The 15,000-nt window shown below is 40.6% G+C and overlaps 2 protein-coding genes across 3 annotated transcripts in view; one reads left to right on the forward strand and one right to left on the reverse strand.

Moving 5' to 3' along the window:
* CUNH17orf67 (chromosome unknown C17orf67 homolog) overlaps positions 1-9,477 on the forward strand; it is a 46,349-nt gene extending 36,872 nt beyond the window's left edge. For both annotated transcript variants that reach the window (XM_069067456.1, XM_069067457.1), the window contains 2 exons: positions 1,357-1,491; positions 8,986-9,477. In XM_069067456.1, coding sequence (XP_068923557.1) covers positions 1,357-1,473 — 117 coding nt within the window. In that variant the 3' untranslated portion in view covers positions 1,474-1,491; positions 8,986-9,477. The remainder of the gene's footprint in view (positions 1-1,356; positions 1,492-8,985) is intronic.
* Positions 1-15,000, reverse strand: part of SCPEP1 (serine carboxypeptidase 1) — a 358,800-nt gene that overhangs the window by 262,137 nt on the left and 81,663 nt on the right. The window lies entirely within an intron of this gene.

Here is a 15,000-nt window from a genome sequence, read left to right on the forward strand (position 1 = left end):
GACCAGTGCTTTAGGAACACTAATTGAGCTGCTGTGTGGAGGATGAACTGGAGAGATTTGAGGCAGGGAACCCAGTTAGGAGGCTATGTAGTAGTCTAGATGAGAATTGAATGAGGGCTTAAACTACGGTGTTGGTCCTGTGATTGGAGACAAGGGTACACATGTGAGAGATATGATGGAAGTATAATTCTCAAGACTTAACTGATTGAATATGCCAGGTGAGAGAGTGATGAGTTAAGAATGATTTTGAGGTTGTGAATCTGGGTGATTGGAAGGATTCCTCAACAGAAATAAAGCAACTAGGAAGAGGGGTGATGGATGGAAGGAAAGGTAATGACTTCTGTTTTGGATATGTTTAGTTAGTGGTCCTTACAGGACATCTATTTATGTTGAAGATTATCTACTATGAAAAGAAGTGGTTAACTGCTGCAACATGGACACAATCCCTATACTAGTAAAATTATGTCTTTGTTAAATCTCTGAAAAGAAATCACATCTCAGATGGGTCTTCAGCCACTTATCCTTTTAGCCCTCTTCTCCCTTTGCCCTTTCCCTTGGCGATCTCATCAGCTTATGTAAGTTTAAAGCTCATTTCTGTGCAGATGATTCCCACATCTATATATCTACCATCTTACCGTTCACTTGACCTATTGCAATAACCTCTTAATTGGTCTCTCTGCCTCAGTTCTTTCTCCTTTTCCAACACAAAACCTCCAAAATGATTTTCCTGAAGCACAGATCTGAATATGTTACTACCAAACTTGGTAAACTCCTCATGTCCCTGTAATAAGATAAAAATATACATTCATCTGATGGACATTGAAGCTATTTGCAGTTTGGCTCCACCCTATCTTTACAGCCTGATTATATATAACTCTCTTTCATGTACTCTGTAGTCTAGGCACTGTCCTTGGTGCTTCTCACACACAGCGCTCTGTCTCTTGCTTCTGTGCTTTGGTGTTGGTCACCCCCCATGATGAAAATGCACTCCTTCCCCATCTTTGTCTCTTGGAATCCCTAGTTTCCTTCACAGCTCAGCTCAAGCACCGCCTTCTCCACGAGACCTTTCCTGATCCCTCCCAAGGACTAGAGTCTTCCCACCAAAACTGCCTTGTACTTATTTCATATATATATGTATTTTATATAATCATATGTGTATGTGCTGTCTTCCCTGATAGGATATAATTTCCTTCAGGGCTATTTCATTTTTTTTTCTTTATAAAGCCATTGCCTAGAACAGTGCCTGCTTGGCCCCTCATCAGTGCTACCAAAGTGTTTGCCAATTGATTGAGCGGTCAGATGAGCCTTGACACATCCACTTTCCCCACTCACAATGTGATGTTTTATTTTCAATAGGAGTACATGCTTTACCTTCTTGGGCTGGAGCAGAGAGCGGAGGAGCAATTTCTCGAGCATTGGCTGAATCCACATTGCAAGCCACACTGCGATAGGAATCTGGTCCATCCTGTCTAATAGGTCTGGAATTCTCAGGTATGCTCTTTCCCAGAATGCTTTTCTTCCAGTAGGCTCATTTATGTGAATATTTCTCTCTTCTTTTTACTTATCATGGTTTCTCTCCTATTCCCCTAAGAAAGGGGAACATTGGTACTTGAAAGGGGAAAGTAAGTCAGCAGTTGGTATGTTTTGTGATTCTGTGTAGTAGGTGAGATACGTGCAGAATCTTGCATATTGCCTTGGATGGTAAAGAGAAAATGTGCATTATTTGTGTTATACCTTAGTTGTTTTCTTGGCTCCCAATTTCTTTCCTCTTTAATCCTTTCTTCACACAGCTGCCAAAATATAAGGTAGCTCTGACCAGTTCTGAATCCTTCCTTGCTCAGAGATCTTCAGTGGCTCCCCATCACCTACCTCTAGGAGAAAGCCTCAGCCTTGTATCTGAAGCCCTTCATGAAGCCCTTGTCTCCTTGCTTTCTTCCCAGCCCCCCTTCTCATTAATCCCTTTCACAAATTCCACCTTCCTGTCAAACTATACTACTTACTACTTCCTTGGGCTTTGCACAACCTATTTATTTGCCATGCCTAGAATGTACACCTTCCTCAACTCAACCTTTCAAGGAGTTTACCTTCACTGAGGATCACTAGATCACAGATCCAGAACTGGAAGGAATCTCAGAAGTAATCTAGTCTAAATTTTCCATTTTACAGATGAAGAAACTGAGACCCAGGGAGGTGAAGTGACTTGTGCATGGTCATGCAGATAGTAGGCATCAGAACACAAGTTCTCAAACTCCATTGTGCCATTAGTCAGTCAGTAAACATTGATAAAGTGCCTACTGTGTTCCAGGTACCGTGCTAAGCACTGGGGATACAGAAAGAGGCAAAAGACAGTCCCCCTCAAGGAGCTCACAGTCTAATGGGGGAGACAACAAGTTAACAAATGTGTCAAAAAAGGATATATACAGAATAAATAGGAAATAAGTAAGAGAGGGAGGGCACTAGAATTAAGAAGGGTTGGGAAAGTCTTCCTGTAGAAGGTGGGATTTTAGTTGGGACTGAAGGAAAGCTGTTGCCACTGTGCCACCTTCTCCAGAGAACTTTCCTGAATTCCCAGATTTCTAGTGCTTTCGTCTTCCTAAGTGGGTTTATTTTATATTATACTGTCTAGAAACATGTTGTGTCCTCTATTAGCACATACACTTCCTGAAGATGAAGACTGTTCTGTCTTTAGATTATCAGCATTTGGTGTAGTGCACCGTACACAGCAAGCACTCAAGATGTTTACTGAATTGAATGATATTTTGTTGATTGTAGCCTATAGTTCAATATTTAAAAATAATACTTTTGTCCATAGCATTGATTCTTGCTTGACTATAGAATCATCTTTCTGGAAAGCTCTAAAAATAGACTAGACAAGCATTTGCCTTGGGTGACTTTGAAAAAGCTCCAGAACTCAGGGGGTTAACCTTTTAGTTTTGTGCTAGGCCTAAAGCACCACAGAGGAATGACTGAACAAAAAGCATTTATTGGGTGCTTACTGTGTGCATTTTCACTGCTGGGAATACAGATACAAAAATTAATGATAGTTCCTGCCTTCAAGTAGCTTACATTCTGATGGGAGTGGGGAGACAACACACAAAAGGGACTGGTGGCTAAGGAGGGGGCACTTTCATTCTCAAAGTAGATGGTGAGTGAAGGAGTTACCCAACATTGGTCCACAGTAAAAGCAGTAGTTTAGTGGTCACAAAGATGACCTGTTGATCATTCATTTTTTAAAAGTTGGAATTTAATGAACCCTTTAAAAATAACATTTTATTTTCTTCCTGATTACATGTTAAAACAATTTTTAGCATTTTGTAAAAAAAAAGTTTTCAGTTCCAAATTCCATCCCTCCCTCCCTACTCTTCCCTCTCCCTGGGATAGTAAGCAATCCAATATTTTTACAATGTATGTAGAGCCTACTTTCCACCTGATGCATTACTAGAAACCATGGAATGGGAAGCATAATGGAGAGAAATGATCCTCATAGAATGTTGGTTGTTTAAACCTGCAGTTACCTCTTTTTACCACCAGATGACAGCAGCGACTTGGTAAAATAAAAAGAAGAGCTGAGGAAACTGCAGAGTGGACCACCTCCTGTTTCTGAGATGGAGGAAACACCAAGGGGGAAAACTAGTGGAAAAGAAGAGAAAGAGAGCAGGAAGGGAGGAATAGAGTTCTTTTAGGCATCACTTTAAAGGTATATTGGGGAAATCTGAAGTGATTAAAAGCAAAGGCCCTTTGTAGTAATATGCACTCAGGAAGCAATTTTAGTTATGAATTTGGTTTCTACTTTGAATTTAGAACCTCTAAAGACTTTAAAGATGGAATGGTAAGGTGAGGAACAGAGGAAACAGTAGAAGATTGAGTGACAGGCGACCTGGATTCGAATCCTGGCTCCAACACTTAGTACCTATAAGACTTCAGACAAATTTCTTTTCTCTGAGTCCCAGTTATCTTCTTTCTTTTTTTTTTTTGCCTTTTTGGAGGGCAATTGGGGTTAAGTAACTTGTCCAAGGCTACACGGCCCAGTTATCTTATTTCTAAAAATGAGGAGGTTGGTATAGATCACCTCTGAGGACCCTATTAATTCAAAATCAGTTCTCTGAATCCAGACCATCTAGTCTAGCTTCCAAATAAATGCAGTGATCCCATCTACATTATTTCTGATTAGTGGCCATATATTTAACATCTGCTTGAATGTTTCCAAAGAGTCAGAATTTACAAAGCATCTCATTCTATTTTTGAATAATTCTGATTGAAAGCTATTATCTTTAAGCAAAATATGACACTTGTGACTTTCATACATTGGCCCTAGTTTCCCTTTTGGAATTTTCAAGGAATAAGTCATTACTTCTTGCTTTGTGATATTTGATGACAGCCCTCATGTTTTTATCCCCACCAGTTATCCCCTTTTTAAAAGATCACAGATTTAAGGCTGAGGGACCTCAGAGGTCATCTTGTCCCATCCTCTCATTAAATGTTTTTTTTTTTTTTACTTTTGAACTGTACAAACATTCATGAAGAGGAAGATTTTTATATATACTTAATGGAAGAGAAAATGAGAATTGAACATAAACATGAAATTCCAAGTTTCTCTGAAAAATGGTCCATTTCATTATTTCTTATTACACAGTAATATTCCATTATATTCATACAACATAATTTGTTTAGTTGTTACCTAATAAATGATCACCCCCTAAGTTTCCAATTATCTTCTACTATAAAAAGATCTGCTAGAAATATTTTTGTCCATATAGATCCTCCTCCTCCTCTTTCCTCTCCTCTTCTTCTTCCTCTTTCTTGGCCTTTTAGTGATACAGGTAGGTCAAAGAATATGCATAGTTTAAAAAAAGAAGCAAAAAAGGGGTGGCGAGGTGGCACAGTGAATAGAGTGCCATCCCTGGAGTCAGGAGGACCTGAGTTCAAATCTGACCTCAGACACTTGACACACATACTAGCTGTGTGACTTTGGGCAAGTCACTTAACCCCAATTGCCCTCCAAAAAAAAAAAGAATATGGATAGTTTAGTGTCTTTTATGGTATAATTTCAAATTTTTTTCCTCTTCATAGCAACACCAATATTGAATTCATATGCCTGTTTTTCTGCAGCCCACCCAACAACTGTCATTTTTTGGAGTCATATTTAACAATCTGATGATTGCTTTAATTTGCATTCCTCTATTAGTGATTTGGAGCATTTTTAATATTTGCTTATTGACATCTTGGATTTCATTCATATCCTTTGACCATCTGTCTATTGACTATCCCCTCATTTTACAGATGAGGAAATTGAGCCCCAGGGAGTTTAAGTGACTTGCCCTAGAAAATATAAGTCGCAACAGAAGTGGTATTTGAACACAAGTCTTCTGACTCCAGAACCAATATGCTTTCCACTACACCACACTTCTTTTAGGTGAACTATTCCAGCAACTGTTAGATCTGTTGCTCACAAGGGCACACAGGTCCAAGCTGGATCCCTGGGTCCGAAGAGGAAGCATGATGTGTACTAGGAAGGGACTTGAGAATTGGATTCAATAGTCTTTTGGTTCTCTGAACCTCAGTTTTCTCATCTGTAAAACTTTTCTCATAAATATTGGCACTGCCTGCCTTTCAGAGTTGTGAGGAAAGTACTTTGGGAATATTATCACTATAGAAATGTGGATAATTATTGTTATTTTTTAGGGAGTCATAGGTATTGCTTTGCACTAGACTTGATAATGTTGAATTCTGCACCTGGATTAAACTTCTTCCCCTAGTGGCTTTTTAAAAACAAATCATAGCCATTTTCCTTTTAGTCTCCTATAAATCTGATTCAAAGAAATAAAACTTTAAAATTACAGCATCCTGTAAAATATATCAATATCTAACATGTTAATTTCTAATGTATATGGAGATGATCTAAATACGCAAACACATATGGAGGTGCAATTCATGGGTGGCATGGATACACTAGATCTGAGGTTTTGCTCCCTTTTGCTAAAAGTAGAAGTAGGGCCAGACTTGCACCACTAGCAGCCTAGCTGTGGGGGAGGGGCAGTCAGAATTGCTGAGAATGGGCTATTATCCATCCATTCTCCAAGAGAAAAATCAAAATAGAATTATGTCTGACATCCCTCAAATATATCTAGTCTAGGATTTAATAAGTTCAACAAAATTCACTTCCCTCATTGATATTAAGATATTTATCCCTTAACTTATACTTACTAGCTTCTTCCCACTAAATGCTGGTTACACAAAAGACTATCACAAATAGTGAAGAGTGAGTAAATGCATTTATCTAAGCAGCAAACAGAAATCAGAGCTCTACAGATTAGAATATCCCCTCAAAACACATAAGAATAAATTCACCCTTCATCTCAGAGTGAGATAAAATCTCAGCTCAAACCAGGAAGGAGATAACAATCTCACCCAGGGGAGAGAGCTATAGAGGTCAAGGGACATGATGGGGCTGCAGTCCATATAGATGTCTCTGACCTCAAGGGCTCCATTTTGCTTTTCACTCTTCTTTTATCTCCTGACAGCTTCCCTGGGGGCTGTCTCTCAAAGTATCCCTTACCAAATGAAGTAAGTCTCTTATGCTGATATGTGGCATTACACCTAGCAGTCTCTTAGATGAGGAGGGCAGCTCAGTGACAAAGTGGATAGAGTGCTAGACCTGGAATCAGGAAGACTCATCATCCCGAGTTCAAATCTGGCCTCAGACACTTACACTAGCTGTGTGACCGTGGGCAAGTAACTTAATTCTGTTTGCCTCAGTTTCCTCATCTGTAAAATGATCTGGAGAAGGGAATGGCAAACCACTCCAGTATCTCTGCTGAGAAAACCCAAAATGGGGTCACAAAGAGTTCAACACAACTGAACAATGACTGAACAACAACAGTAGGCAGTCATGTACCATGCCTCCATCTGTGTCCTTAGCACGGAGAACTTGACATAGCCCTTCTCAGGTTCGATGTATCTATCATGCACTGGCCGTGGTACTCTTCTTGTCCCTGGGAAAAGCTGCTGTGGGTTCTGGCTGAGGAGAGGCTTTAACTCTTAGCAAGTGCTTTTGGCCGTTTATAAAGCTCTATCCTCGTAAGAACTCTGCAAGGTAGATATTGCAAGCATTATCCCCATTTTTCAGGGAAGAGAGCTGAGGTATCTCGTAAATGTCAGGTTCTAATCTAGGTATCCCAGTGTCATGTGCAGCCTTTTAATGACACTGTGTTGCTTGTAGACACCTCTTAGGAGGTGCATTCAGTGGCAAAGGCACTAGATATTGCAACAGAGGGCTTGGGTTCAAATCCCATCTCTACCCCTTATATAACTCATGTGACTTTGGGTAGGTCACTTAGCCTCTCTGGGTCTCAGTGCCTTCATCTATAAAATGAAGGGGTTCTAGATGGCTTTGGGTTCTTTTCCAGCTCTATATTTGTGATTCTATGTTCTTTAATTTCCGCTTTTATAAAATAAAGGACCTAGAGTAGATGACCCCTAAGGTCTCTTCAGGCTCCAAATCTGTGATTCTTTGAGGAGTTTAGATGAGAAATACTAAACTGAGCTGAGAAATCCCTCCCTACTCTCCCTCTATGCTTTGCCTGTTGTGTTCATGGCCCCACAGTATTCAGGGATGATTTCCAGGGACAGCCCTTCTTAGGTTGCCATCAGTTTAGTATCTTTACCCAACTCTTTCAAAGGAACATATTCGTAAATACTGCTGGATAGCTGTTAATAATAATAGCTCACATTCCTATGGCATTTTTAGGTTTGTCAAAGCGTTCTCCTTGCAGTAATCCTGTGAGATAGATAGTGCATATATTGTGATGTACATTTTGTAGTTGGAGTATAGAGTATGGTACAAGGGAAAGGACTGGCTCTCTGTTTGGAGGATCTGGGGTCACATCCTACCACTGACACTACCTGTGTGACCCTGGGCAAGTTGCTCAACCCTTTTGACTTTGTTTCCTCTTTTACAAAATGCAAGGGGTTCCCCCCCCCACTTAATAGTATTTTATTTTTCCAATTTCATGTAAAGATACTTTTCAACATTCACTTTTATAAGATTATGAGTTCCAGTTTTTTTCTCCCTCCCTCTTTCCACCCCCTCCCCAAGATGGCAAACAATCTGATATAGACTACACATGTACAATCATATTAAACATATTAGTCATATTGTGAAAGAAGAATCAGAACAAAAGAGAAAAACCATGAGAAAGAAAAAAAAAGAGAGAAAAGAGTCTGCTTCGATCTACATTCAGTCTCCATAGTTCTTTCTCTGGATATGGATGGCATTTTTCATTATGAGCTTTTGGAGTTGTCTTAGATAATTTCATTGCTGAGAAGAGCTAAGACTATCAGAGCTGGTCATCACACCATGTGGCTGAATGCAAGTGTTTTAATGGATGGACCTGACAGTCCAATCCCCTGTTAGTCTAGGTTCTGTACTGGTACAAAATGAAACACTCAGGGGCTATTTGATGTTTGACAAGAGGAGGTTTACTTAGTCATCAAATAGAAAGGATACTTGACAAAGATACTATAGCACTTAACTCAGGTTGGGTCAACAGGACAGTGCGATGACAAGTCTGAAGGGCCTTAACTCTACATGGGTGGGCTTTTTTAGGTCACATCAATAGGACCAGGAGTCACCAGGAAAAACATAGTTTGAGTCTTATCCCCTGGCCAGTCAAAACTTAGGGACACCTTTCTTCTTGCCTTTTAGGGAAAGAATTAGCCTCTCCTAGATGAGGGAAGGGACCTGGTAGACAGGGATTCTGCCACAAGATTGGACCAGCTGACCTCAGCTTCTTTCCAGCTGTGGAGCTATGGTCTTAGAACTTGCCCAGGGTCAGAACTAGCCCAACTAGCTAGTACTGTTTGCCTGGGATTTGATCCCAGGTCTGCGGACTCCCAAGTCAAATACCTTTCCTACCATGCCTCTACTGCCTTCCTAGCATTGCCTTTAGCCTTGGTTCTAAAAAATCTTTTCTCGTTCTCTTGCAGATGCCACCAATTGCTTTTTGAGGAAACAACCCACATTGCATTTAAGCAGTATAAATGTCCTCCTGCATTTCTTTCCTGACCCTAGGAATGGGTGTCTTCAGGGCCTGTGGAATTTGGTGCCATCTTACTAAAACACACCAACTGCAAAGGTTGCCCAAGGGATGGATGATCTGTTTGTTTGCTTTTCCATGCTGCCGATCTTCCCAGGTCCTACATACTGGAGACTGGAAGCACAGGTGCCCATGGAGGCTTCCTACCAGGTGTGAGGCAGAGTAGGAGAGCTTATGTTCTACTAAAGCACACATTCCAGTCAGGGAACTGCCAAGAGGCCTCTGGCCTTAAAAATTTGGGTGAAAACATTGTTTATAGTAGTGAAGCATACCACTTGGGCAGTGTTAATATGCTGATTGCTTCAGTTATACTCTACCAGCTTTCCTTGGCCTCTCCCCTCCTCCCCACCTATCATAATAAATAAATAACTGGCATTCAATCTATTTCTGTAATGCTTTGATTCCTTTGAAAGCCAGACAGGCAAGTGGAAGAGAAAACCCAGGGATAAGCAAATAACATGGGACCAGGCCTGGGTCAGACAGCAAGGGGGAATACTGGAGGACTATGTGTAACAAACAGCCCCTAGGTGGCGCCATGCTGCACAGAGTTCTGGGCCTGAAGGCAGAAAGTTCAAATCTGAGTTCTGATCTGACCTCAGACACTTACTGACCATGTAACTCTGGGCAAGTCACTTAACGCTGTTTACCTTAGTTTCCTCATCTGTAAAATGAGCTAGAGACGGAAATGGTGAACCACTCCAGTGTTTTTGGCCAAGAAAACCCTAAATAGGATCACAAAAAGTTGGACAGGACTAAGGACTGAACAACAACAACGTGTCTGGCAAAAGGATGGCTGGGGAATGGGTTTTAACTCAACTCACAAGCATTTATTAAGGGCCTCTACTATGTGCAAGTCTCTGGGGTAGGTTCTGGGAATACAAAGACAGAAACAAAATAGCCCCTATCTTTAAGTAATTTATATTCTATTGGATAGATACAGCAGGTAGAGATGATAATAATAATAATAGTTATAACTTATAGAGTACTTATTATGTGTCAGGCACTACGTTAAGCACTTTACATTATTATCTCATTTGATCCTCACAACAACCCTGGGAGAGAGGTGCTATTATTCTTCATGTTTTAGCGAAGAACATCTTCACTATCTTTATATGTAATATATATTCTACATTAATATATAATATGGTATAATTGTAATTATATAATATATATGATATGACATGATATAATATAACATATTCACTATCTTTAGTGAAGAATATCTTCACAGATAAGGAAAGAGGCAAAGAGAGGTAAAGTGACTTGCCCAGGGTCACAGAGCTACTAAGTGTCAGAGACTAGATTTGAACTGAAATCTTCCTGACATCAGACCTGGTGCTCTATCCCACTGCACCATCTCCTTTTTCTCTGCCCATTGACCATTCCCAATTATACATCCTACCTACTGACTTCTCAGGAACTCTTCTGCTCACTAATTTTCTAATCTACTGACCCCAAAGTGACCTAGTTATATGCTAAACTCTCACCCATAGCGTTTCTCATTGACTGCTCCCTGTGCACTGACCCTAGCCGACCAGTGACCAGTCCTATGGCCAAGGTGAGGTAAAGAGTTCAGCTCCTGTCCTCAACTCAGCCTGGCTGACTTTATTTAAATGCCTGGCACTATGTTAAGTAGTGGATACAAAGACTAAACAATGAAAGTCCCTGCCCTCATGGAGCACATATTCTCTTTCCCTACTTGGGGGGCTCCTGGGAATATAAAAGCACTAGCCAACTGCAGACTTTATTTCTGGACAGAGGCTCTCTGTCTAGTTTCCTATGTGCTCTCCTGCCCTAGTGAACTGATTGGCAGAGTTTCGGACAAATGGTCTGTAAGTAACTTAATAAACTTTACTTGTTCCTGTCTGCAGAGCACGAACCTCTGGTATGGCTACAGATTTGTTTTTTTAAAAACATGTCATACTTATGACAAACTTCTCTCTGAAGTTGCTTTCTTTCTCAAGGTAATGGAAATTAAGGTTCGGGAGACTTGATTCCTAGTCCTGGCTTAGCTAATTAATGTAACTATGGCCTTGGACTTGATGTTGTTGAACCTCAGTTTCCCTTAGTTATAAAATGAGGCTACTCTACAACATTGTTGTACAGTTCAAGTGAGGGCTGAGAATGAATGTGTTTTGTTAAGTGTTACACTGCAAGGTGGTACAGCCTGGAGCTCATCTTCCTGGGTTCAAATTGGGCCTCAGACACTTCTTAGCTATGTGACCTGAGTAAATCAGTTAACCCTGTGTGCCTCAGTTTCCTTACCTGTACAATGAGCCGGAGTAGGAGATGGCAAACTGCTCCAGTATCTTCGTTAAGAGAGTGCCAGATGGGGTCACAAAGAGTTAGACATGACTGAAAAATGACTAAAATCATACAATGTAATATATTACGATTTTTTAAACTGTTATTCCTCAACAGAGCTTTTCCAATCTCTCTTGAGGAACACTTTTGATAAGATTTGATTAGATCTCCCTCTATTCTAAGTGTGGCTTTAACTGTGACCTTAGAATTTAATTTCATAACCCTAGAGCTGAAAGGGAATATAGAGGTCACTAAATCTCCTTTCTCATTAATAATGACTTAGTTGAGGCTCCTAGAACTTCAATTGCTTACCCAAGGACACATGGTTGGAAAGAGCAGAGCTGTGCATCAAACCCAGGTACTCTTACTCCCAATCTAGTGTTTTTTCCACTCTTCCATACTGTCCCTAATTCCTCCCTCCATTGGCCTTGACTGCATATCTTCTCCCAAAGATAACTGTTGAACTTTTTTTTTTCCAGGTATGTCACTGAGGGGAAGGGAGGGAAGGAGGAATTGTTCTTATTTCCCCACTCTGTTCTTGACGCCTCTTTTTTGGGCAGTGATGTGGGAAGGGGAGCCAGGATAAGTTTTGGGATTTACAGTTACCTCTCTGTCTCTCTGTTCTGGTCCCTAGTGCCCTGGGACAGCACAGTCTGGGCCTCCACCTGGCCTTGCCTTTCTCAGAACTTGGTTCAAATGATTCAGATTATTCAACAATAGGATATCACAGATCGATTCTATTTCATTCTTCACGCATAGTGTACCCTAGGCAGTCTGCTTTATACCAGGGCTACAAAGATGAAAATGAAGTCTCTGCTATTAAGGAGTTTACATTTTCCTGGCGGACAAAGGGGGAGGAATTTGCTTTACAAGATCTACACATGTAGCCAGACCCTCTTGTAAACTTCCAAGGAACAATCCCATTAGTCATAGGGAGAGGGGCAACTTCCAAGGACAGAGTTCTGAAAGCTTGCAGGAAGGGCTACACACATAAGTATAGAACAAAGGAAAATGAGGAGGGTGAGAGTAGGAATAAGTAGGGAGATCTGGGAAGGCTTCACAGGGCAGGTGGCAGCTAAGGCTTGGAGGAAGACAAGGCATTTTGAGGCAAGACTGAGGACAGAGTCCCATTGCAGGAGAATGACTTGCAGAAAGTCATGGAGGTGGGGGATGGTGGGAATAGCTAGTTGTCCAGTTTGGCTGGAGTATAGAGTTTGTGAATACCAAAACATGTATTTTTTTGGAGAGGTTAATAGTTTGTAGCAGACTGTAGGATGTAAAAAATAGAAGGAAGCTTTGAATCTGATATCCATCTTATAGATGAAAAAACTAGAGCCCAGAGAAAGAAAGTAATTTACCCAAGGTCATATATAGTAATAATGATGATGATGATGGAAGAAAACACACATTTATTAAGTGCCTACTATGTTTCAGGCATTCTGCTAGGTGTTTTACAAATACTATCTCATTTGATCCCTACAGCAACCCTGGGAGGTAGGTTATTATCTCCATTTTACAGTTGAGGAAACAGACAGAAATTAAGGGAGTTGCTCAGGGTCACACAGCTATTAACTGAGGTCCAATTTGAACTCAGATCTATATTCCTGACTCTAGACCCGAAACTCTATGAACTATACTACCCAGCTGCTTCCAATACTGACAATTCTTGTCATCATCATTACTAGTAATGCTAACTGATATTTATGTGGTACTCAGAGTTTTGCAAAGCACTTTACACAATGTTCTCGTTAGAGAAATAGAGCAAAATTCAAAACCAGATTTCTTCACTCCAAATCTATCACTCTTTTCACTCTATCAGGGTTGCTGGTAATCTGTCACACTGTAGGAGACCAAGGAATGTTTCTCCCTGGACTGCTGGGTGAGCAACAATAAAACCACCCAAACTCCCATTTCCTTGGTGCCCTGATCTCTGCTAGCAGCCAGGGAAGATAGATTCTCATAAACTAATTCATACTAAGGGGTTAGTGACCAATAATTGTTTAGTGTGTTATAGTGCAGACCCTAGGTAGGATGGCCAACTGGCTAGTATTTGATTGACTTTGCTGGCATTTTATTACAGAAATTGGTTGCTTTTTTTAAAAATTGATGCCTTTATTTTTGAATCAGAGTTATTTCCTGCTATAATCCTTCCCCTCCTCCTGTATTGAACCCTTCCTTGTAAAATGGAAAACCCTCCCTTGTAACTTTTGCCCTTGATTCTATTCCTTTCTGTCTTCTCCAACTAATTACCCCCACAATCACATCCTTTCTCTAGATTTCAATTTTTCCTTTTCTTGTGGGTCTTTTCCTACTGCCTACAAGTATACCCAAGACTCTCTTTTTTAAAAAAAATCTTCACTTGAGTCTACCATTCCCCTCAAGCTACTCTGATACTCTCTCCTTTTCACAGCCAAGCTCCCAGAAAAAGGTGGCCATCCTTACTTGTTGCCTCTGTTTCCTTTCCTCTCCCTAACCTCTCAGCTTCTGGCAACTTGGCTTCTGACCCTATCACTGCTCTCTCCAAGGTTACCAATGCTCATTTTCCTCCCATATGTCAATCCTTTGCTTCCCTTTTTCCAGAGGGAAGGCTCATTCTGCTTTCATAAGCTTCTTTTTGTTCCTAGAAACATTTTGGCTAAAGGCCGGTTTTTGTGACAACATAGGATAGCTTAGCTCCCAATGTCACCCTGCTCCTTTTTGCTCAGTTTTGCCCCAGAGCACCTCTCCTAGATGAAAGACTATTTAGCATGAGGGTGGACAGGGTTATGCATACCTTGGACATAGGCTCTGAAATGGGCCAATTTGCCAAATTGGTATTAGTTTTTACCCTTGTGACAGATGCATATATAATATATACTATACATACACATCTATATATCTATACATATATGTATATATGTTGTATATGTACATATACATGTGTGTACTTGTGACAGCCAGCTGTTAAATTTTCAGTGTGAGCATTTATACCTCTGTTCGGGTGTTTCAGTTGTGTCCAACTCTTCGTGACCCCATTTGGGGTTTTCTTGGAAGAGATACTGGAATGGTTTGCCATTTCCTTCTCCAGCTCATTTTACAGATGAGGAAACTGAGGCAAACAGGTTAAGTGACTTGCCCAGGGTCCCACAGCTAAGTCAGTGTTTGAGACTGGATTTGAACTCAGGAAGATGAATCTATCCACTCTATCCATTGTGCCACCTAACTGCCCTTAAACCTCAGAAACAGCACTTACTACAAATCAGGACTTAATTTATTGTTTTGTTGCTTGTGTAGGCTTAAGAAAATGTTGACAATGCAGATTCATCTTAAAAATGTGTGTATGTATTTTCTTCAATTGTTAAACAGTTAACACAACAACCCTGTATTACTCTATAAATTAACTTGAGCTCAGCAAGAGTGTAGTGGAAAAGAATGACGTCATCACTAGACTGGAGGCCTCCCGTAACAACAGCAACAACAGGCATTGTTCAGTGCTTTAAGTTTTGCAGAGTGCTTTATATCTACCGTCTCATCACAACTTCGCAACACCCCTGGGCACTTTATTATTGTTTTTTTTTTTATCATGCCCTGGTCTCCCTATCTTACTCGGGCTAGAAGTTAA

The sequence above is a fragment of the Petaurus breviceps genome, unplaced genomic scaffold (assembly GCF_028583685.1).
Source record: "Petaurus breviceps papuanus isolate PSGF00001 unplaced genomic scaffold, PetGlider_PUasm1.0 90750, whole genome shotgun sequence".
Taxonomy (NCBI): domain Eukaryota; kingdom Metazoa; phylum Chordata; class Mammalia; order Diprotodontia; family Petauridae; genus Petaurus; species Petaurus breviceps.